The 22,858-nt window shown below is 43.1% G+C and overlaps 3 protein-coding genes across 6 annotated transcripts; 2 read left to right on the top strand and 1 right to left on the bottom strand.

The window, feature by feature from the left end:
* The first annotated feature begins 47 nt into the window (after window positions 1-47).
* On the top strand, window positions 48-5,638 carry slc15a1a (solute carrier family 15 member 1a). Its single transcript, XM_057015178.1, has 23 exons — window positions 48-278; window positions 390-424; window positions 731-818; window positions 892-1,033; window positions 1,448-1,567; window positions 1,643-1,742; window positions 1,817-1,907; window positions 1,994-2,077; window positions 2,161-2,243; window positions 2,321-2,407; window positions 2,492-2,581; window positions 2,644-2,688; window positions 2,772-2,804; window positions 2,919-3,007; window positions 3,249-3,330; window positions 3,421-3,543; window positions 3,628-3,768; window positions 3,866-3,912; window positions 4,044-4,151; window positions 4,249-4,360; window positions 4,698-4,835; window positions 4,932-5,039; window positions 5,158-5,638. Exons 1-23 carry the CDS (start codon window positions 275-277, stop codon window positions 5,377-5,379), a joined length of 2,172 nt encoding a protein of 723 aa, XP_056871158.1. The 5' UTR covers window positions 48-274; the 3' UTR covers window positions 5,380-5,638.
* Window positions 5,639-6,102: 464 nt separating this feature from the next.
* Window positions 6,103-13,497, top strand: LOC130524167 (serine/threonine-protein kinase 24-like). Of its 2 annotated transcripts, none has more exons than XM_057030019.1 (11): window positions 6,103-6,611; window positions 8,278-8,508; window positions 9,488-9,544; window positions 9,629-9,737; window positions 10,041-10,198; window positions 10,309-10,494; window positions 10,590-10,735; window positions 10,947-11,079; window positions 11,147-11,215; window positions 11,327-11,463; window positions 11,609-13,497. In XM_057030019.1, exons 1-11 carry the CDS (start codon window positions 6,570-6,572, stop codon window positions 11,640-11,642), a joined length of 1,302 nt encoding a protein of 433 aa, XP_056885999.1. In that variant the 5' UTR covers window positions 6,103-6,569; the 3' UTR covers window positions 11,643-13,497. The 2 variants fall into 2 exon arrangements, with proteins under 2 accessions (XP_056885999.1, XP_056885990.1); XM_057030010.1 differs by lacking the exon at window positions 6,103-6,611 and adding an exon at window positions 6,665-7,210.
* Window positions 13,498-14,123: 626 nt separating this feature from the next.
* On the bottom strand, window positions 14,124-22,750 carry LOC130524149 (INO80 complex subunit D). 3 transcript variants are annotated; one of them, XM_057029981.1, is made up of 10 exons: window positions 22,434-22,750; window positions 20,190-20,436; window positions 19,286-20,106; window positions 19,058-19,160; window positions 18,753-18,974; window positions 18,423-18,535; window positions 18,138-18,271; window positions 17,688-17,905; window positions 17,462-17,616; window positions 14,124-17,387 (listed from the first exon to the last, which is right to left on the bottom strand). In XM_057029981.1, the coding sequence occupies exons 1-10, from the start codon at window positions 22,498-22,500 to the stop codon at window positions 16,384-16,386; spliced, it is 3,084 nt and encodes a 1,027-aa protein (XP_056885961.1). In that variant the 5' UTR covers window positions 22,501-22,750; the 3' UTR covers window positions 14,124-16,383. The 3 variants fall into 3 exon arrangements, with proteins under 3 accessions (XP_056885961.1, XP_056885970.1, XP_056885978.1); XM_057029990.1 differs by having other exon boundaries at window positions 18,423-18,532; XM_057029998.1 differs by lacking the exon at window positions 22,434-22,750 and adding an exon at window positions 21,946-22,366.
* Window positions 22,751-22,858: the final 108 nt, after the last annotated feature.

The following is a 22,858-nucleotide window of genomic DNA, read 5'->3' as shown; positions in this document are numbered from 1 at the left end:
TGTTTTTTATACTTGAACTGTAGTGTACATGAGGGAGATATACATTTTATTGAGTGTTGGCGACAGAACACAGCTGATTTCTATCTCTTGTATCTCATGTTCCTGCCCACCATAAAGAAATAACACACAGTCAGCAGATTCACACTTCATAGGAAGACACGGTGACAGAGACCTCCCACATGTGAAGATTAAGGATCAATTATTACCTGCAAGCATCTCAGGTTTTTATCAAAGAGTGGTAGAGAGCAGGCACAGGATTTAAGCAAAGATCACAATGGGTGAGTTTCCAATTTAATAATGTTTAAGTAAATTATTTAAGAACAGCTGTAGTTTAAGTAGGTCTCATAAATGAAACACGGCTGTTTCAAGTGGTTTCATCTTCTGTGCAGATGAGGATCACAAAAAAGAGAAGAAAAGGGGGACGGTAAAACACCTTATCTAAAGATCTACATTTAAGGATTTGTACAAAATGATCACCTTGTGAACTTTAGTAATAGTGTAATTCACACATCTCCCAATTTAGTTCCTAACAATTATTAGAAAAGTAAAACTAATAAATATAAAAATGTGGATTTTAATAGCTGCATAGAAAAAAATATGTAAAGAAGATATGTATAACATAAGAACATTCTTTTTTTAATTCTATTTTAAAATTTCCTACATATGTTGCATTGTGATAAAAGGTTCTGCAAGTTCTCCACCTTCAGTGAACACTGTCTTAAATCTTTAGGATAAAGTTGTCTGTGGTTACCCACTAAGCATCTTCTTCATTGTCGTCAATGAGTTCTGCGAGCGCTTCTCCTACTATGGCATGCGAGGTTAGAAGAACATGAATATTTCCTTTACAGCATGTGTAAATATTGTAGCGCTGACTCTGATGATTTCTCGCAGCGGTGCTGGTTCTGTACTTCAGGTACTTCCTGCTGTGGGGCGATGACTTGGCCACCTCCATCTATCACACTTTTGTGGCTCTCTGCTACCTGACCCCCATCCTCGGAGCCATCGTGGCCGACTCCTGGCTGGGAAAGTACAAGTATGTTCCCCACACTTCCATTTTTGTCATTAAACATCTGTAGTACCAAAGTGCATTTAAACGCTTCTATCACTGCTGATCAAATTGCAGGCAGCTACGGTTCGAATATTTAAGCTGCTTGTGTCAAAGGAAGCTTTTTTGAGTACAAATCTTCAGGCATCCATTGCTTTTCTGGAAGTGCAGCGTTATCAGAGTGTGATTATGTCAAATATTTTATGCTTCAGGTATAAACTAATTAAACACAGAAGGTTAATAAACTAATAAAACACATTTTATAATAAGTGCTCGTTGCTGATGAATATTTTTTACTCAAATAGCAGATTGTGTGTGTGTGGGGGGGGGGGGTAAAATGTATTAATGCTTTGCAGGAACTTTTGGTAGTTCTTCTTCCAGCACTGTCTCCCTCTTCTTCAGGACTATTGTCTACCTGTCCATTGTCTACGCCATTGGTCAGGTGGCGATGGCGGTCAGCGCCATCCATGACATCACCGACACCAACCATGATGGCAAACCAGACAACATGACCTTTCACGTGTAGGTTTCTAAATTGTTATATTAACTGAAAGGTGAAGCCAAGCATGGTGAATCCATGCTCTTCTTCTCATACAGCGTGTTGGCCATGGTGGGGCTCTTCCTCATCGCCCTGGGCACTGGTGGCATCAAACCGTGCGTCGCTGCCTTTGGTGGAGACCAGTTCACCGATAAGCAGGTTGGGATTTGACTTACCGTACCTTCTCTCCTGGATGCGGCTTGAATACCAGTTTATTCTTTCTGGTGATGCAGGAAAAACAAAGAAGTACCTTTTTCTCTGTGTTCTACCTGTGCATCAATGGGGGGAGTCTCCTGTCAACCATTATTACTCCAATCCTCAGAGGTACTCATGAGTAGAACAGAACCTTACAGTCAAATCTGCCCTGATCAGTAGAATCTAACTAGTGTTTTTTTGTTTGTGTCCATCAGCTCAGGAATGTGGCATCCACACGAAGCAGGAATGTTATCCTCTGGCCTTTGGTGTTCCTGCAGCGCTGATGCTGGTTGCTCTCGGTAGGCCTGGACATCTCAAAGGCTCTTTATGAACAACAGAATAAGATCTGTTCCTGATAGTACTGATGTGATTTTTCCATCAGTGGTGTTTATTGTGGGAAGCCCGATGTACTACAAAGCTAAACCACAGGGAAACATTATGCTGAAAGTGTGTAAATGCATCGGGGTGAGTCTGACACCATAAAAACATCCAATCAATCATATTTGAAACTATGTGCCAAATAACATAAATGTTTGATTCAGTTTGCCATCAAGAATCGCTACAGACACAGGAGTAGCAACTACCCCAAGAGGGAGCACTGGATGGACTGGGCGGAGGACAAATATGAGGTGAGGTTATTTTAGCCTTTAATTTCCTAACAAAGTGCTTCTTTGGAGTAATAACAGAGGCCATTGTGTTTGTCTGTCCTGCAGAAACTCCTCATTGCTCAGATTAAAATGGTGCTGAGGGTTCTGTTCTTATACATGCCCCTCCCCATGTTCTGGACCCTCTTTGACCAAAAGGTAATTAATGATTAAAAAGCCTTATGTTGTAAACTGTTCTAAACTTACCATCTCTGTTAAAGGGCTCTAGGTGGACTCTGCAGGCCACCACCATGAATGGAAACTTTGTACGTCCTGGTGATTACGTCAGCACTTATAATGTGGAGTGTGTTTCTGCGTTTTAATCGTTTTCTTCTCATAATTTCTGCAGGGTGCCCTCGTGATACAGCCCGATCAGATGCAGGTCAGTTACAAGAACTCATATTTTTGTCTTCATCCATTTGAGTTGCTCTTTATCTGAGAAGGAGATCACAGTGCAATCTGTTTATCATCATTATTTCTTACTCCTTTTTGAAAGACTTTCAACCCCATCCTGATATTGACACTGGTGCCCATCATGGACAGTTTAATTTATCCTCTGATCAAGAAATGTGGCCTGAACTTCACGTAAGAGCAGCTGAACACAGACAGCACACGTCACAACCCACCCCCACTGAGCAAAAACAAAACCAGCAATCTCAGCATGTGACCCTTGCCCTTAAGCCTGACCTTTATCCCTGCATTTACAGCAAAGAGTAAATAATTGAAATAAAAAATAAATTGTGCACCGGTTGCATCAAGCTGATGCTGCAGGTAACCTGAAACCTGGGCTGTTCTTTATGCCATTTTCTTCTTGTTGCATGAACAGACCCCTGAAAAGGATGACAGTAGGGATGGTCTTGGCAGCAATAGCATTTATTTGCGCCGCTCTGGTGCAACTGGAAATAGACGTGAGTATAAACGTTGTCTACGACAGACAGCTCAGCCCAGATTAACATTTGATGTTAAATATAAGTTGTTTTGTTTTGGTGTTTTTTCAGAAAACTTTGCCAACCTTCCCGTCGTCCTCGCAGACTCAGATAAAACTAGTGAACATGAACCTTAACTCAGTGAATGTTTCACTGCCTGGAATTGAAACTCCAGTGCTGCTCCCTGCAAATCAGGTATGTCCTCACAGGCGCAAATCCACGAAACAGGCCGAAAGTCTGGACTCTGGGCTCGGTTCTGATTCTGCTTTTTTCCAACAGGCCAGTGATGTGTTCACTTTCTCAGATGAAAACATCACTGTATCTGTAGGCACTGCTGCGATAAACCAAACAATCCAGTTGACCAAAGGGCTGAGACAAACGCTTCTCATTCCTTCAAACCTCAATCAAAAATGGGCTCTGGTGAGTTACAAGCAGAGTCATGGAAAAGAAAAAAAGGCATTTTAATGTCATAACCATTCAATCAATCAGTCAATTGATCAATCGCTCACTTCCTCAGAGTAATGATTTGATCTCCAAACCAGAAAAAGGTCAAAATTCAGTCCGGTAAGATTTTTTTTTTAATATATATATTTTTTTATTATATTCATTCATTCAATAATTGTACATTTTGGGGTATGGGAGCAGTGTAAAGATGTGATTTTAAAATGTCATGGTTGTAATATTTTTTATGCCAGATTCATAAATGGGATGAATCAAATAGTGAACATATCAACTTCTGAGGTTGACTTTGGCGAGATCAAAGCCTTTTTATACTCCAATTACACCTTGCTAAAAAATGGAATGTAAGTAACTTTGTTGTATTTTATGCAAAATCAAATATAGCGAAGATTTTTTAATAACTGAAGATTTTATGAAGCATTTTATCTATTTTTTTATTAGGACAAATTTTACCATAAAGACTGCAAGACAATCCTGCTACTGGACAAGAGACTTTGGATTTGGAAGTTCATATAGCTTCTTCATTCATAGCAATTTCTCCTTTGAACCAGATGTAAGTTGGCGTACATTCAGATATCTGAATTTATCAACTATTAGTCATTTCACATTTTTACAGCTGCAACACTAAAAGCACATTTATGAACATGAGAGTGGATTTAGTATGTATGAGTCATTTATGTTACCTTTACTTATTAAATCTTATTATAGCCACAAGGTGTTAAAGCTCTGTTAATGCTGTAGTCGCAGTATTAAACTCTTGTAATTGACTCTTGTAATTTTCCACTGTGTGAAAAAGAAAGTATGAACTATCAGTTGTTGTGCTCTAAAGTAAACTCTTATTTAAAAGTCTTTTTTGACTGACACTAAGCTTTATTTCTTCTTTCTCTTAGTGTAGCAAGTCCATTACTGAGATAGAATACATAAAGCCCAATACGGCCCACATGGCTCTCCAGATCCCACAGTACTTCTTCATCACTGCTGGTGAAGTAATGTTTTCTGTTACTGGTCTGGAATTTTCCTACTCACAGGTAAGAGAAGCTACATCACCCCTCTAAATTATTCACATACGTTTTCTGTGTTTTCTGCTTTATTTCATTTTTGCCCCCTTTTTATGTGTCTTTAAGGCTCCCAATAACATGAAAGCAGTGCTGCAAGCAGGCTGGTTACTGACTGTTGCTGTTGGCAACTTCATTGTGCTGATTGTGGCTGAAATTGCAAAGCTTCCTGAACAGGTAAGTTGTAATGCGCTCCCATCATATCAGTCTCACAACATCCTGCCAGCAGTCACAACAGGCATAAACGTATTCATCGATAACAATTTTGTGTTTCCTCTCTTCTCATCTTTCAAAGTGGACTGAGTACATCCTGTTTGCCTCTCTCCTGCTGGTGGTGTGTGTCATCTTCTCAGTTATGGCGTATTTCTACACTTACATTGACCCTGCAGAAATTGAGGCTCAGTTCAGGAAGACTACCGATGACGACGAGGAGGATTATAAATTTCAGATGGCAAAACTGGAGATGGTTAAGAATGACTCCCAAGCCAATAGCAAGCCTGATCAGACCAAACTGTAAAGCGTGAACAAGTACAATTCATTTAATTAGGACTGTGTGAATAATCAATTTTATGTACATGTGAACAATTTTAATATATTCAATGCAGCACATTATGTAACTTTACATATAACAGTATTTAAGATTAAATAACATATTAAGTGTATTTTAAATATAAAAACAGAAAACTGTCATTTCAAACAAATGTTATTTTTTATTGTGAATGTTACCTTGTAATGTAAGAAATAACAATAAAAAGGAAAAAGTTTGTAATTTTTGAGATTGGGTTGAGAAATCTATATAGTTATATAGGTGAACTACATGGTTTGCGACCTATTATGGTAAATGGATTGTTGCCAGATCTGTGCAACTAAGAAAATGTGACTGTAAAATGACATTATAATGTGAAAACAAACGTGAAAAGTATTACTTTATAGTGTAAACACACACCATAAAACCGTATTATTTTCTAGCTACGATATTACATTTTATTGTTAAAGTTATTTTAAATTAAAACATGTCAGTTTATGTTTCGTTATTTCTATGCAGGAAAGAGTATGTTCTGAGATTTATTATCGTAACAAATGAAACATGATAAAATAAAAGGCTAAAACGTATTATTAATTCACCACAACGTTATTTGTTTAATAATGTACGAACTTCCGGTCTCTGTGACGCTCCACGAATGACGCATTACGCACGAGCCGCTTATCTTCGTCCTGATTGGTTCCCTGGAAAACGAAAACGACAATAATCCAAGATGGCGGTGGACGACGGGAGAAAGGCGATGAGTGGAGAAAACAGCAAGATATAAAACTAATACCATTATGCATTTATTTACTAAGTGCGACTATTTCAGATTTTAATTCTAGGTTAACGTTAAGAAATTGGCAAGCACCCACTGAGAGACCACGGTGGCCTGCAGAAGCAGAATTATTCAGCACTTTGTCAAGCAGCTGCCAAAGTAGCTAGTGTGGCTAACCTTTGCTAATTGCGGAAGGCGAATGAGAAGGCAGGTAGGCAGCTCGAAGTTCAACCCGAGAAGTCAAGCGCATTTCCTTTCCTGAAGTCAAGTAACCGCTGCTTGGAAACAATAACTATTAGAATAGTTTGTCGCCCAGCACCTAACAAGGGGGGACACGAACATCACGCCTGTGATAAGGCAGCAGAAATCACTTGGTGAGGCTTCATCTGGACAAGCGCTAGACACCATGGCTCATTCTCCGATTCAGAGTGGATTACCGGGGATCCAGGTAAATAAAATGAGGTTGTACGGACACTTAAGGTTTTCATTTTTTTGACTTCCTTTTTATCTTCCATCACAATGTGCTTGAGTGTTATTTACTTTGGTGATTGGTCAATCAATGACGTCAAAACCCGACACACAGTTAAACGTATACGTGTATGTCATTTCATATATTCCGCTTTACAGATGCAGCTGCCACTTTAGAAGTGAAGTTATTAAATGTACGCAAGGTATTCGTCAGTTTGACACTTGAATATGTGCAACGTGAACTCCGAATAGTTGTTAACGAGCATCACTAATTTGGTGTTTTGAGGGACAGCGATGGCCTATTTCCACATTATTATTGAAAGAATGACCTTGACCGTCAGGACACGTGGTGGCACTCGGAAACTCTAGTTAAACAAAGACAAGTTTAGAAAGCTGGAGCTGCCCTTGGCTTTCAAAAGATCATATTGGACAGTTTAACATCAGCCAGTGGGCCCTCGTCCCTCGGGGTGTGGTGCTCGGAAGAGACAGGAGGACACATTTGAGTAATGGGAGAGCATCAAACACATGCCTTTAAAGCGAGGTCTGGGCAGCTTTGGCTGTCCCTCTAAACCTGCTATGGTAAGTACATTCCCATTATGTGTAGTGTGCAGTTGCTGCACCCCCTGTTGTTTTTGCCTTTGTTGTTACAAAGGTTGGCCTCAACATTAAAATGTTCACCTGGATGACTGACCACACAACTGTTATGACAGCGTTTTGGTTGTGTTGTTTCTACTCTGCTTTATTCTGCACCGCTCGGCCTCTTTGTTGTAACCTCTCTGCCAGTTTTCCGAGCGCGGAGCCGCTCACTCCCCTGCAGAGTTTGACCATCATGCATTAGCACTTTTACAGGAAACTATTCTCATAGGGGACTGAAGCAATTTTCTGCCTAAGACAAACATCAGTGTGTTTTGCTGGGTTTGAAGGCCGCCTCTGCAGATTGCATCACGTATCGATTGATATGATTGTTGTGTCTTTGAAAGTGTTCCACGTGGAGTTCATTTCTGAGTAACTAATCATTTAATTAACTAAACATGGCAGCTTTGCTGGATTATCTCTTAAATTAAGCCCTGGCTTTGATTTTATCATTTAAGTGTCTCCATTAATGTGGTCTTTTCAGTTTCCAAAGGGCTCTCACAAAGGCTTGTTGCAGACGAAGGAAATTGAAATAAGAAATATCATTATGTTGTGATGCTCCGTGGGGAAAAGAGCCATTTAGTTTGGTCAATAATCAGAGCCTCACCATTCAGTTTCCATTTAGCCCTTGTGGTTGAACTCGTGTAGCTACAGGTGCACGTGTTCTCATGGCCACTTATTTAACCTTTTAGGGGGCTGTAAGTTTTCTGCTGGGAACTTATTGTTCCATGTCAGTTTTCATGGATTCTATGGTCGATTTCTGCATAAAGCGTTGCACATTGGCTGGTTGTGTTTACAAATTCATGCATTAATTGCAAACATAAATAATCTTGAGTTAATTTTCACGGTACTAATTAACAAATAATAGGAACCCAGACTGAGTCATCCTCTTTGTGGTGGTGTATAGGAGCAGAATGTGCTAATGGCTTTAAAACCTGCAATTTTGTCTGCTCTGACAGATTTTAGAATTGTACGCACTCTGTTATCCTCTAATAATCCTGTCTGTCACACAGAATTTCAAAGCAGACCCAGAAGAGCTTTTCACAAAGCTGGAGAGGATAGGAAAGGGCTCTTTTGGTGAGGTCTATAAAGGAATAGACAATCGGACTCAAAAAGTTGTTGCCATCAAAGTGATTGATCTGGAGGAGGCGGAGGACGACATAGAGGACATTCAACAGGAAATCACAGTTCTGAGCCAGTGCGACAGTCCGTTTATCACCAAGTATTATGGATCCTATCTGAAGGTAAGCTTTAACCTGTGTGTTCTTATTATAAGACATAATCTAAAATATGTCTGAGGACGTCAGAACTTTATGTAGATGTTGGAATTCTGAGAGATTTCCCTCAAAGATCCTGAAGTCAAACAGTAGCCAGAAATGAACGCCTCTGGGGTTTCAATCAACCTTTTGACTGCTGCGTCGACGGCTTTACTTTACTAAACTTTACTAGCTTTACTAAAAACTATGATTTGAAACTACCGTTGAGTATATTTTCAAACACACAACACGTGTTGGAGCTTCAAGGGCCCCTCTCAGCTCTCACTACAGCACTTAGGGAGGGAGTGGTTCTCCATTAGCTTCAGTTGGGTGAGTAGAGAATAATTAAGGCTTACTTGTGTGCACTCTCAGAGTGTTTTGCTATTTGTGCTGTGTGTTCCGTGTGCATGTAGCATATCTGTTACAGAACTTGAAAGCGACTGTGCTTTGAGAACACAGACAGAATTTAATACAGACAGTTAAGTGATGGAATAGAATCTTGAGTGCTGATTGAATTTAGCACGGTGAATTTCACTTTCTGCAGGGTTGTCAGTGGTGTCGGCCAGACGTGCTGCTGCTGCTCACATTAGTGCATGTGCTTCAGTATTTCTGACCACAACAGTGTTTATAAAATAACAACAAGCCTTAGCAACCATGTTGTCATGACAACATGAGATTGACAATATTCCCTGCAGAGGATTATAAAAAAGAGGCGGCAAAAGGTCACAGAGGTACATGGAGGCAGATACAAAAACACGGGGAAAGGAAGAAATAGTCCCTGGTTAATGATGGCACAGTTTAAAGAGCTCTTTTCTATTTAATAATATTCTAATCTATTTACGAAATGTAACTATATTACTGTACCCTGATGCGCACCGGTCATGTGACTGCACATGATCACAGTCATTTATTCAACATTCGGCTCTTATTTTCTCTTGTGTGATGCAGTTATTGATCTGTTTTTCAGGGTACAAAATTGTGGATTATCATGGAGTATTTGGGTGGAGGATCAGCTCTGGACTTGGTAAGACTATATCAGACAGTCAAAGGGACTAATTTTATTTTCAGGCACTCCATCGCACATAATCACATTGAGCTGCTCTGTCAGATGGAACCGGGGGCCCTGGATGAAACGCAGATCGCCACAGTTCTGAGAGAGATCCTGAAAGGTCTGGAGTATTTACACTCGGAAAATAAGATCCACAGAGATATTAAAGGTGAGCAAAGTTTTCTCTTTGGATTTGTTTTCTGTGATATAATGTGCTGTCGTTGGGTTATTAATGCAGATGTGTACACATACACGTATGAAATGTGTAGCTGGTAAAGCAAACATCTGTCTGGTGTGACAGTGAAGCCTGTTCTGGCTGCACTGTTTGTAGTTCCACCTTTTAAACAGCGTCCTGTTACTACAGTACATGGTGTAAAACAGGTCCTCTGGGAGCTAAATACAGAGTTTTCGTGCAATTTGATTTGGTATTTGGTCTCGTTTATGTGTTTAACATGTGCCTCTGTGTTTCCAGCTGCCAACGTGTTGCTGTCAGAACAAGGTGACGTGAAGCTGGCAGACTTTGGAGTGGCGGGCCAACTGACGGACACCCAGATCAAACGGAACACATTTGTTGGTACGCCGTTCTGGATGGCTCCTGAGGTCATAAAGCAATCAGCCTATGATTCAAAGGTCAGAACGCTCCCTCTTTTTGCCGTCTGCCGCAGCTGATCCAGTGTTTAATAGAAGCTCGACAAATTGTCAAACATGATCATATTTATGGCATTGTTTTTGTTTTATAGGCAGACATCTGGTCATTAGGAATAACAGCAATAGAACTGGCCAAAGGAGAACCCCCCCACTCTGAACTTCATCCAATGAAGGTTTTATTCCTCATCCCAAAGAACAATCCACCAACCCTGGAAGGAAGCTACAGCAAACCGCTGAAAGAGTTTGTGGAGGCCTGTTTAAACAAGGAGCCCAACTTTGTACGTTTAACTGGAATTGTTGCTTTAAAACGCCGCTGTCTTAATGAAAACTGTACTTTTATAGTTGCTAATCCTGTTTTCTGCCTTTTTCTTAGAGACCAACTGCCAAAGAGCTGTTAAAACACAAGTACATAGTGAGGCACTCCAAAAAGACTTCCTATCTGACCGAACTGATCGACAGGTACAAGAGGTGGAAATCGGAGAAGTCTCGGGATGAATCCAGCTCCGATGAATCTGATGGGTAGGTTGGTTTGCTTTGGTCAGTGTTGTGACCTCCGTCAGTAAACAGCATTAGGAATGCAGGACTGCAGGTTCAATACAAGACAACAGATCCAGTATCCAGATGTTGTCTGTGCTGCCCTCCTCTGGTAGGGTCAGTGGCTGTGCTAGAGCTGTGCTGACAGGGACACGGTTTGAGAGTTAGTTATCCCTCCGTTGGTCTGTGGCTGTAGGGAGCAGGATGGTCAAGCCTCTGGAGGGGACGAGTCTGACGGCGATAAGTGGATCTTTAACACAATCCGGGAGAAGGACCTAAAAAAGTGTCAGAACGGGTCGACTCAGCCCGAGGAGATGGAGACGAACCAGGTGCAGTGTCTGTTCAGGAAGATCAGAAACCTTTGACCGGCGTCTGAAAACTCATCCATTTTTACAGGTTCAGGAGAATCCAAAGAGGCCTTTGTCACAAAGCTTATCTGCAATCATTTCTCCAACATTTACCGAGGTAACGAGTTTCAGTGGTCCCTCAGAAATCTCTCTAGTGTTCTTTTAGAAAGCACAGATGTGCCCAATCGGGTTCACAGGTAAACTGTTCCCTCCTCTGTTATTTTTGTAGTTGAAGGAAAAGGGTGGGAAGAGTAACCACAAGCCAGAGGCTGCAGAGGAGCTGCAGGAGGCCATTTTCCTGGCAGAAGAAACATACCCGGGGATCTGCGACTCCCTGGTAGCAGAACTGGTGCAGAGGCTTCAGAGGTAAAGTGGATCTCAATCTTTATAGGATAAATATACAATATGAAACAACACCTCCGGTAGTTGTAACACCAGTGACCTCGGGCGTTGCTGAACTATGGGCCATCAAACAGGCTTTTTTAACGGCGGTATTCCGGTGTTTCCCCAGGTTTTCCGTGCCTCACGCAGCTGCCGCTCAGTAAGAGCCCTGCTCTGGATCTCCACCCCGATGGCGGTCGTCGGGTTTTTCCTCCCTTCTGATTCCCACAGCCCAGATGACGTCTCCCAGGAAGGTCTCCCATCATTCATTCATTGTGTTTAAGGATGTTCTATCTACACTCTGCATCCTCTCACAGAAAGCACCTTGCCTAATTAACTGTGTGCATGTGTGTGTGTGTGTGCGCGTGAGAGAGAGAGATACCCTGCTGTGAAACAGGAGTGTGTGTATACTGAAGCACTCTATTAAAAACTCAGGTATTCTGCTTTAAGTTGATGGGGTCTTCTGGGAGATGCACCACTCTATCAGGTGGCTGTGCAGAGGTGTGACGCTCATTTCCACAGGTTTATGGGTCCTTGTTTGTGATGAGACCACTGTGTAGACATGGCCAAACAACCTGTAGACTGTCGCCAGGTAAACATCGTGAGAGACTAACGGCCATATATGAGATTGCCTTGCCTTTCTACCTGTTCTTTTTGTATATCAGTCTTTGATTTATCCAGTTGTTTTAGTACTCATCTAATCAGTGACTATAGCTGCCCTCATTTGTGGTTTTACTATTAAGTTATCATCTTGTACATATTTGTAATTTTTAATTCCACTCTTATGCTGTGGTTGTGATCCTGGAGAATGTAAAGCAGGCTGGATTGCTGATGCCCTCACCAGTTTTAAACACTGGATCTTGTTTTGCCAGCCCTCATCCTCAGTCTTCTCATCCCTTGGTTTAGTGAGCGCGGAGGTCCATTCAAACCACTGACAGGGCAGTGCCATCCTTTAGCCTCAGTCTTCCTGTAGGAGCTGCCAGGGTACCAACCCCTTCCTCTGTACCCGCAGCTCCAATTGCACTTCTAGGTTGAAATGCCTTTGACTCTGAACAAAGTAGCCATACAACGGTAGCACCAGACCTGTTGAGACGAGCAGGTCTGCTATCTGGGACAACAACTCATGCAGTGTAACCTTCTCCTGGCTGCAGTTTTTTTATTTTTTTTTTAGATGTACAGTAAGCAAATGTGGTAGACGTCACTGCTCTCAGATTTACATATTAACCTAAAGCCAGGAGGAGTTCACTGACTCACGGCGCTGCTGCTACTCCTGACTCAAGTATTCAGCCAACACAGATGAGGGAGCTGTAGAACCCGCTGGTTGACCTCGGCGGTATGCGTTTTAGCACACCGCTGCAGGAGTCATGGAATGTTGAGTCCTAATCAAGTTCAGCCTTAGACTGTTTGTGAAGATTAGTAAGCTTTAAAATAATAGGTCTGGGTTTTTTTTGGGGGGGGGGGGGGCATTTGGGACTGATCAAAAAAAAAAGTGTTTTCTGAATTGTGAGAGATGCCAGGCGGTACTCAACAGCAAGGTTCAGGAAGTATGAACTTCAAATGAAAACTGAATAATCAAACCACAGGAGGTACGAGATGCAACATTTCTTTTTATTGTTTTCATTTGCACCTTTTATGTGTTGCACTTTGCAGATTTTTTTCTTCTCTTTTTTTTGTAATAATACTTAAAATGCTGTTGTTCTGCAATCACAGGTGTATTTTTCTTCCTCCCTTTTTTGGCTATAAGTCCCTCAAGAGTCATTTCTTAGCACAAGTAGGCAAATATGAAAGTATTTTTCTAACAGAGCAGTATTACCTAGTGAAGTTTGCTTCCGTGACGTATTAAAGTGTCAGTAAACACTGGATTTGCTATCATGTTCATTTTTTTCCATTTCAGTTTGTGTGACTTTGCTGACAGTTGAGGGTCCAACGTACACTTTTGCTAATTCAGAACATTGCTGTCGAATTGACAGAAAGCTGTCAAACCATTATGAAATAAATACAATTCCATTTCAAATATGATGACCTGTGTTTTCTTTTTTTCCATATTATTAATTTAAAATGTGTGTGCGTGTTCCAAGCTCATCTGCGCGGTAATAATGGCGCCAACAGGGACCAAGAAAAGGCTGCTTTTAAAGTATTTATTTTAACACAAAACTGGGTTCAGTCACCATTAACCAGTCCTGCACAGCACAACACACCCACCACAGAATACTGACAGACTTCTGCACCATCAAATTAGCAAAATTGGCCAGGATGCAGACGAGGACCAGATGCCTCACGCCCCGAATCTGCCTCGATGTCGTCCAGTTATGACCTGACTGAGCTTTGTCAGGGTTTGGAGAAGATGTTTGAGACTAGAAGTTCCCTGAATACACCTTGATTTAATCTGCACTGTCCCTGAACGCACTGTGATTAAACATTTTTCTGAATGTGCCTCAATTTAATAAACAGTCCTTGAATCTAGATGCTCCCTGAATGCACCTGGATTTAACCTGGACAGTCCTTGAATACGCCTTGAATTAATAGACAGTCCTTTGATTCCAATTACAAATATCACACACACTTTCAATAATAAGTATTTCATCATGAAAACAATCTAACGTTCAGTTTAAAATATGAACTCTATTGGACAGAAAAAGACAATACCTCACAGCAAGTTTTATTTATACATCCAAAAACAAAAGATCAAATTTATCACACTATATACAGATATTACATACAGTGTTTGTACACATATTACATCATTTGTACACAAGAAAAATATACATAAAAATGTAAACTTTTGTATACAAAAAATACCTTAGACAAATTAAACAAGGACCAATAACAAAAGGTGACTAGATTAGCTCCTCCTATCTTTAAAAACAGTAATACAGTACATTCAATGAGTATAGGAATTTTGTCAGCCATTTCTGAATCGAGCAGTTAAATGTGTTGATGAGCCCTGTTGCTTTTGTCCTACTGTCGTTTTTGGGAGAGCAGACCGGTGCGGTGGCTAATCTCATGCTAGCGAGGATAAAGTGGTGACAGCGAACATATAACTCATATTTCTAAAAGATGCACGCTTTTCCGACGCACTTCTCGTCTCCACGGGTCGACGCTGCTGTCGCGGGGAAGGTCGGCTGTCTGTGGCGGAGCTACGGGTTTGCACTTTATAACAGTTTCTCTTTGGAAGGCGGAGACAGAACTGGGTCTTCTCACAGCTGGAAATGGGGGGGGGGGGGGGGGGGGGGGGGTGTCTGATGCAGGCTCAGAGTTACCAATGATGGCAGCTGTTCGTTTCATGAATGTCACACACACACACACACACCCACAAACAAAAGGCATGACGGACACAGGACCATGTCAAACACCACCAGCCTCATCCACTCCTGTGCAAATCCATATTGAAACAAACATATTCAATCTGTTTTTAATCCACAAATTACTCATGGCAATGCATATTTCTATTTTTCATACTGCCAACAATCAAACCAGTGACCATTATCTAAAATCGATATATTACTCTCACATAACAGATTGCCGTCCTGTGCAGTCTCAGACCTTCTTGGAGTTTAATAGCTATCAAAAGTATTCTATATGTGGACATAATTTAAGAACATTAATGACAGCGTACAAACATCGATCCCTCCAACTGGGAAGAGAACGCGCAACAGTTTTGATAGCCATTAAAATAACAAGACTCGTTCTACAAGACAGGTTCCACTGAGCACAATGCAAATAACAAGTTCAATCCATTGCTACTCAATAATTCACCATTAAACCCCAAAGAGAGACGGCTACCCTATATACCTAATACTCAACAATATGTGACAGTCCGTAGAATGTTTAATATAAGAGCTATTAAAAGCCATGGTTCCACTGCTGCATGAGTCCTTAACCGACAAAAAGATCTTTCTACATTTATTTCTGCATTTTCATTATTTAGGCTGTTTTTTTTTTTTTAAATCACTATAATTGTTGAAATAAAACAGCTCCACACACCATTTCATCCCCTTTAAATCGCTACTTACACCTTCTTTATCATGTCTGACATAATCTGAGATCCTAGAAGTGAGTGTTGAGGAGACGTGAATGTTGTTAATGAGGATCAGACGTGGACCAGAGAGCACCGCTGACAGTAGACACTTAAAGAACCTGGATCGCCTCCCTCGTTACTAACACTGAAACTAGCCTTTAAAATCCACTGGTCTCTGTTGGATTAAAAACCTTGCAGACGTCGTCAAGGGCAGAACGTGTTCCTGATCTGGAGCTACATTTAATGAGACCGATAAAATACTTTACAATACTAGCGGTATGTTAATGTTTATTGCTTTAAGAAGTACGCTGACCTTCAAGTGTCTACTCGGCAACTCAGAGTTCCACAAGCGAGGGCGGGATCCAACATTTTACCTTCTGAACAAACCAATGAACACACATAAAGGAAGATTACACGCAATAAAATTGGCATTAAAAGCATATTTGGACATTTAAGATGACTGGAATCTGGGGGATTCTATGTGTTAACGGCTTGAAAGGTTCTGGCTCCTCTTCACAAGCAGGCGTAGGAAGGGGAGAAAGAAATATATGCGAAAGACGGGGCAGTAACGAAGCGTTAAATGACTGAGGCTTCTGGGAAAATGAGTTCTGAGCGCGATCTCTGCTAACGTCCTGGCTCACACCCACCGACTACATCCTGGTCGCTCCCTGTGACCCCTCCCCCATCGATGAAACCACAAGGCATCAAACAAAAACGGACCGGCACCAGCTGAAAATTCAAAAGACCGTGGTACTGTGCGATAGGAACATTGGAGGTGCGTTGAACAGTGCACATTAACCCCACCGCGCACGTGAATCAAATTCGACCAGCTGTGTTTGAGCGAGTGCCAGTCCAACGACCAGTCACGTCAGGACGCCCGCTGTCCTTTACTTTTGCGTGAAGGGCGGCGTGGAGCTGTTGGCACTTGCAGCAGCGGCACTTACGATGGAAAAGCCAGCCGGGGGCGCCGTAGAGCTGTGACTGGGCTGCACGTCTTTTGGGATGCCACTGTGGGAGGCCAGTTGATGGCCGAAGGCCGCGCTGAACTGAGGGAGCTGCTGCTTGGGCTGCATGGAGGTCAGGAGGTCGTGTGAAGAGGACGATGAGACAGGGGGAGTGGTTAAGCCAGTCAGTCCGCTCGGGGGCATCGCCGAGAGCGCCGCCATGGGCTGCAGGGTCACCGAGTGAGTGGTGGCTGGTGGAGTGGACAGTGAGGTGGAGATGAGATGAGTCTCTGATCCTATCAGATTACCAAACTGGGAGGGGTCGGTGAGAGGAAGAGAAAGACTGTTCCACGAGGATCGCGGGGGTTCTGGAACCCCGCTGAGAGAGACCTCTAACAGCAGAGGCGTGTCCGTCTGGAAGGAGCTGGTGTGGGGTGAAGATATGTTGTCACTGTACGGCGATGGCACGTGCTCACTACTGTAGTGGCTGCCCTGGGGGGAGGACGTGGGCAGGTCCGATTTGGCCAGCACATGTGGCGCGTGTGTTCGGGAAAACGTTCGCTCTGTTACCGAGGTCTGAGTGAGAAGGGGGGTGGTGGGCGGGGCTACCGTAGGAGATGATGAAGTCAGGTTGGAGCCTGAAGTCGGGGGCTGAGATGGTGGCAACGTGTTAAAATGACTCTCTGTGGACCGCAAAAGATTGTCCTCCAGTTCAAGGCTGGTGAAGTTCTCTGTAGGGATGCGACTGTTGAGCAGGTCACCCATGCCCCCCGGCTGGACCGGACCGGGGAACGCAGCCATGGTTCGCTGGTCCACTCCTTCAGAGGAAGCGAGGTCTCCTATGGAGGTCAGGCACACCAAAGTGTCTGGATACGACCCCATAGCCTGCAGTGCACGTACTAGCTCCTCAGCCTCCTCTGTGGTGGGGAGTAACTCGCCATTCTTGCCTAAACACACAAAACAATAATTAGCAAATAAATGGGAATTAAATCAATAATGATGAAAAAAGCTAGATAAAAACCTTCAAATAAGTCAAAGTCCTGCAGGTCATCAGGTAATCTGGATAACACGTCAGAGAAATCCTCCTGGTTTAGCTCGAGGTCATTTGGAATGTCTGCTATTTCATTGGTGATGTCATCGGGAAGCTCATCTGCACTCAGGTCTGGTGTCGATGGGCTTGTGTTGAAGACAAAAACCATTTAGAAGAAGTTCAACGTGCTGAAACGTGACATCAGCGCGCAGCAGACCTGATGCTGGACTGTGAAGGCATTGCAATGCTTGTAGAAGGCATTCCCAGGTTCCCCTGTGGCAATGCTGGTGGGATGGGCTTCTGGGGCCTCCGAGGACCCCTCCTCTTCTTCTTCTTGTGTTTTTTGGTAAGTGCCGGTGGTTTGGTCTTTTTACGTGGTTTTCGCTGCTGCTGGTGCTGCACCCGTCGGTTGCTGTCCCCTCGCAGAAAGTTATCCTTTAGTGAGACAGAAGAACACTGGAATTAACCCCCGGAGCCGAAACAGCAACTGTGCGCACGTGTGGAAGAATGAATTGCTCAAGTCTCTAGCAATCAAAGGACACATCAAGAAAAAATGTTTTTTTGCAAATATTCTGCAGGAATTCTCCAATCACATCTTTTCCATAAAAAATACTTATTTATGAAAATAAAATCTTTGGCTGGAATGAAACATAATATCAATCCGTACCATTTTTTTGGCATGCTCTTCACAGAGCGGTGTCTGGTGCGTGATGTCAAACACGGGAATGGAGCACTGCTGGCCATCTGCAAATTTGGCTGTGCAACTAGCGAAGAGCTGCTGTGAACGGTTCAGAAGGATGTCTACGGAGAACATTGAGGAAACAGCACAAAGAACTCCACCACGATACACCGAACAGCACGCGGGTCCAAAACGTGTTGAACTGAAATCAGCTGATTCCTGCTTGTTTGGGCCGTGGACCCCGGCTGGGCAATCAGAGGAGCAAAAGGATACGCTGAAAGCAGTGCTGGGTGAAGGGCAGAGCCCGGTTGCTGCACGCCTGGCCCTTCGAACTGCCCGTGCACGCCCCCGTGTCCGTACTCCGCTGCCTTGCTGAAGCCGCGCTGCTGAGACAAACTTCAGACTGAGCAACCTAAACCCCTAACAGTTGTGCTTGACATGCTTTAAATTATAGGATAGAAACTGCACCATTAGATGAGCAGTAACCAAATCTCAAATGAAGTCAATCTGCTGGCTGCAGTTGACAATGGATGAAAATAACCCAATCAGGTGAACCGAATCACTCATTTCACAGACGTGGCGATGAGGCATTTGTGAAAGTACCTCGGCCACCTTCGGGAGGCACCACGTAATTCCTGGATGAGCTGCCCGGCACTGTCTGGGTGGCTGCTGGCTGCGTGCAGCAAGGCTTTGCGGAAGGCGTAGCGATACTTCTTTTGGCGTAGGCTGGCTCTCTCCTGTCGGCACATGTGCTTATATTTGTGCTGGAGGTAAGAGCAAAGTCTCAGGAGCCGTGTTCTCCGCGAGGAGCCGTCGTCTTCCAACCTGCTCGGAAAAAGGCCCGCAGACATCACGACAAGCAACTCCGGGCAGCTTGATGAAGTAGGAATGCAGGTTATGATACTGACCCATTTCGTGGTCGCCAAGAACTCTGGAAAGGTACGAATGTCTCTGCCTCCTCTTCGTCCTCCTCCTCATCATCATCTGCACTGTCTTCTGACCAGTCTAATCCTGGAACAGGAAGTTACAGAGAACCTCAACAACTCCAGATGTGACAATACACATTTGTCACATTCTTTCCAACCATGCATTTTTTTATAGGAAAGGAAAAGCTGTGATGTGTTTAAATGAATCACCTAGATGAGGAAAGAGGTCCCCGTGCTCCCGTTGTCTCTTTGAACAGAGCTGCACCAGATGTTGCAACCTGGCCAGGCAGCTGGCAGAGGGTGAGAAGGCAGTGGGCCGCATGACAACCACATGCCGCTGATTGTTGCTGCCACTGTCCTTGCAACTGACCGGCAAGTGAGTAGCAGCGAAAGGCATTTTCCTGCTTGGTGATGGCCCAGAAGGTTGCACCGGACTGGGTGCTGCATTAGTGGGCATTCCTGGAGGCAGAAAGTTGACCGTCTGAGGTGGTGGTGGATTGCATAATAAACCCTTCTGCTGCTGTCCGGGAAGGATGAAAGATGCCGTGCTCGAGTGTTGAGGAAGACCTGACTGCTGCTGCTGCTGCTGCTGCCGCGGGAGGTGACTCCGAAGAGGTGAGGAGGGATGAATGCGTGGGACGGGGGAGGGACTAAAGTGCTCAGGGTGTGAGTGGAAGAGGTCCGTGTCATGGCAAAATTTCTGACTGAGCACAAGGCGACTCTGTAGTTTCCTCTTAATGGCACTGCCCTTATGAGAAGCCCCCCCCTCTTCCCCATCCATTTCATCCTCATAAAAGGCAAAAGGGTCCAGAAGTTCCCCGTCAGGGAGCGGTAACAGACGTGTACATGGGGGAGAAGGCGGAAGGTCATCCACACCGTTGGAAGATTTCAGAGCTAGCGAGGGCACGGTTATGTTCAGAGCTACTGACTCCAGGTGGGCCCGAGAACGCATTTCCTCCAAAGCATCGTGCTTCTTCTTCCGCTCCTTCTTAGGAATAAACCCCAAAACCTGCAGGTGACTATTACAGTATCTGGAAAAACAAAGAGAAACGATCACTAGGCATACTGGACATTTTTGAAACACAGACTATGCCACAGTCACACACAGACTCACCTTCGGTCCTCAGACTTCGGGATGGGGTTGGTACATCGTTGGCTGTTGTACTTGGCCACATATTCACATTGCTTGAAGGGTGCAGTCTTATCCTCCAAGACGTGTCGGATACAGAAAGCGTAGCCATTTAGTCTGCGCTGCTTGCAGAGCTTTGGGCTGTACGAGCACAATGGCTTATTGTCCACCTCTGAGAAGTGTATGTGTTTGCCTTCATACATCACGTGACTCTTGTCCTTGACAACATCAGCTGATGGAGAGAGAAAAAGGTCAGGTAAAACCCTCAAATGACCTCACACCTCACAGTGGTAATGATGCCATTAGAGGCAGAACAACATCTACCTCTTTTTCATGTGGCTAATTCTAACCTTAGCATTTTTAAAACAAGAATGTCCTGATGCAAACAAGACATAAATCCCCACGTTATAGATTTTCAGTATTGCAGGGTACAATATTTATTGATCACTGCATGATTATTAAAACATTACATCAAGAATAGTCTGCTGTACTGTAAATATTAAGGAATTTTCCAGACACAAATATTGATTCAAGATATAGACAGGTTTCTTTTATCCGATCCAACTTTCCCTCTTAAAAGATCTCATTGAGAACCCAATATTACATGATTGTTAAACTATGTTATTCAATATTTTTGGTAAAGGTATTTTCTAGAAAAATAATGTCGCATGACAACTGTCTACGCAAAGTTTAGGGGCCGTTAGAGACTAATTTAGGATTCAAAAAGTTCCATCCCTGTGGTCCTCATGGGTTCCTGCAGCAGGGATTTCAAATAAAAAGATGCTACAGGTATTTTTAATTAACATATGAAAGCATATGTGACAATTAAAACCTTAGTCCACCTCCATTAGGAGCTCAACGCTAACTTCTGGTGTTACATTCAACTTTCATTATCGTCGAGTTTTTGCTTTGGGGGTTTTTGCCTCCGCCATGTGTCTCATGACCGAAATATGTTAGACACATGAGGGCAGACTGGCTGACCGTAAAGTGCGTTACAATCGGCCGATGTTAAGTCTCGATAAATACGGAAACTGGTCAGGCAGCGTTAGCATTGCAATACGGGAACTAGCTCAGCCTGCAAACAGTTGAACAAATGTCAAAGTTGATTTGGGGTTTAGGTACATCTATATTCAACGTACACAACTGCCTTGAAACACATTTTAAAATATTATTAATTTATAGACAGAAACGCTTACTATTACCATCAACCAGACGCGAAAAGTCTACAAGCTAACAAGCAATCAAAGCTAAAAACACGGATCAGTAGGCGGTAGCTAACCAGGAAACGGAAACAAATGGTAAAGCTATAATTCAAATTACCTTCAAAATGTGTTTTCGCAATACAAAGTTGTAGTGCTTCGCCGACCCAAACTTTGAATTTTTATACTTAATAAATGTAGTACGCTTCGTGAGAAATATATTTCAACAAAGGGTCCACATACAATGCTTGAGGCCTTACGTGCATCGAAGGCCTGTTATAACCGAGGGAATTTATCCACTTTCCTTACATAACTTGGAAATTAGCTGAACACGAGAGTAAAAACCATATACATACCAATACTCATTCAAAATGTTTCAAGCACCGAACCATTTAATTTATATTAAAATAAATGAAATAATAATTGCGGGCCTCATAGCTTTAAAAAGTCCCCGGTATCTAGTTGAGCGCCTAGCCGACTATGAAGCGGTGCGATCGGTAGGCTCGGTAATCGAGGCCGAGGGTGTGTGCGCTTAAGCTTACCTTAAATTAGTATGAGCCGCGTACGATATTCGCTCCAGATAGACGGCCGAAAAGGTCTATTACGGTCAGCTAGGCTATTCGTGCATCGATATTCGAGATAGTATAGTAAGAGTGATCTTCATAGATGTCAGCTTATCTAGAAATAAAGATGCATGTAAATATAAGCTACCCAGAGCAAATTACAAGCAGAAGGTAGACTGCTGAGGATTTTTGTTGGATCCACAGCAGACTCCTCACAGCACCACTACAGGCACTGCGGGGACATGACAACAACCCGCTCTACAACAACAACCTCTCCTACCATGTTGGAAATTCAACTTTGTTAAAAAATCCCCACATTATTTCAGTGACATGCACACGTATCGATCAGAGAAGGCGCAGTTTGCCAGGAGTAGGGCGCACTTGGTGTTTAGGTTTTTTCCACACTTAAGAGCTTTTAAGAATGCTGTTGGAAAGGGTCCAGCAAAGTGCTGGTGCGTGAAATCCACCTGGACCTCTGCTCTTCTTCCATATGAATGAGCCGCAAACCCCGCTGCTCTGTCGCGGGCTCCTCATTGATGACGGATGACGGACCACGCGCCAGGCGGATCGGGGAGCACGAGACTGCAAAAGTTTCTCAGCGTGACGTCATCAGGTGTAAAGAATCTGATCAGCTGCTTCTGAGACATTTCAGAAATACAATAAAATAAGAGTGCCATTAAAGTTTGAGGGTGGATTTATTATGCTTGCTATATAAAACATTATTTAATAACAAGTAGCTACACATACTCCACACAGCTTTAGGAAAATATAATTTAAATACTTTAACTTCGCTGCTACTATAATTCAATTTCCCCACGGGGATGAATAAAGTCCATCTTAATCTTAATCTTAATCTTCTTGAATATTTTACACACAGACATGAAATTATATT

Source organism: Takifugu flavidus, chromosome 1, assembly GCF_003711565.1.
Source record: "Takifugu flavidus isolate HTHZ2018 chromosome 1, ASM371156v2, whole genome shotgun sequence".
Classification (NCBI taxonomy): Eukaryota; Metazoa; Chordata; class Actinopteri; order Tetraodontiformes; family Tetraodontidae; genus Takifugu; species Takifugu flavidus.
This window is presented reverse-complemented; position numbering and strand designations above follow the sequence as displayed.

Excerpts from the sequence above, each read along its gene's own strand:
- slc15a1a (XM_057015178.1), top strand. Across the intron at positions 2,244-2,320 it reads AAGTGTGTAAATGCATCGGG|TTTGCCATCAAGAATCGCTA; the intron begins GTGAGTCTGACA and ends TGTTTGATTCAG. Across the intron at positions 3,331-3,420 it reads TGGTGCAACTGGAAATAGAC|AAAACTTTGCCAACCTTCCC; the intron begins GTGAGTATAAAC and ends GTGTTTTTTCAG.
- LOC130524167 (XM_057030010.1), top strand. The coding sequence starts at position 7,157 with ATGCCTTTAAAGCGAGGTCTGGGCAGCTTTGGCTGTCCCTCTAAACCT. Across the intron at positions 11,216-11,326 it reads TTTCTCCAACATTTACCGAG|TTGAAGGAAAAGGGTGGGAA; the intron begins GTAACGAGTTTC and ends TTATTTTTGTAG. Across the intron at positions 11,464-11,608 it reads CTGGTGCAGAGGCTTCAGAG|GTTTTCCGTGCCTCACGCAG; the intron begins GTAAAGTGGATC and ends GTGTTTCCCCAG.
- LOC130524149 (XM_057029981.1), bottom strand. The coding sequence starts at position 22,500 with ATGAGGAGCCCGCGACAGAGCAGCGGGGTTTGCGGCTCATTCATATGG. Across the intron at positions 18,975-19,057 it reads TCTTGGCGACCACGAAATGG|GTTGGAAGACGACGGCTCCT; the intron begins GTCAGTATCATA and ends TTTTCCGAGCAG. Across the intron at positions 17,617-17,687 it reads CCTTCACAGTCCAGCATCAG|CCCATCGACACCAGACCTGA; the intron begins GTCTGCTGCGCG and ends CTTCAACACAAG.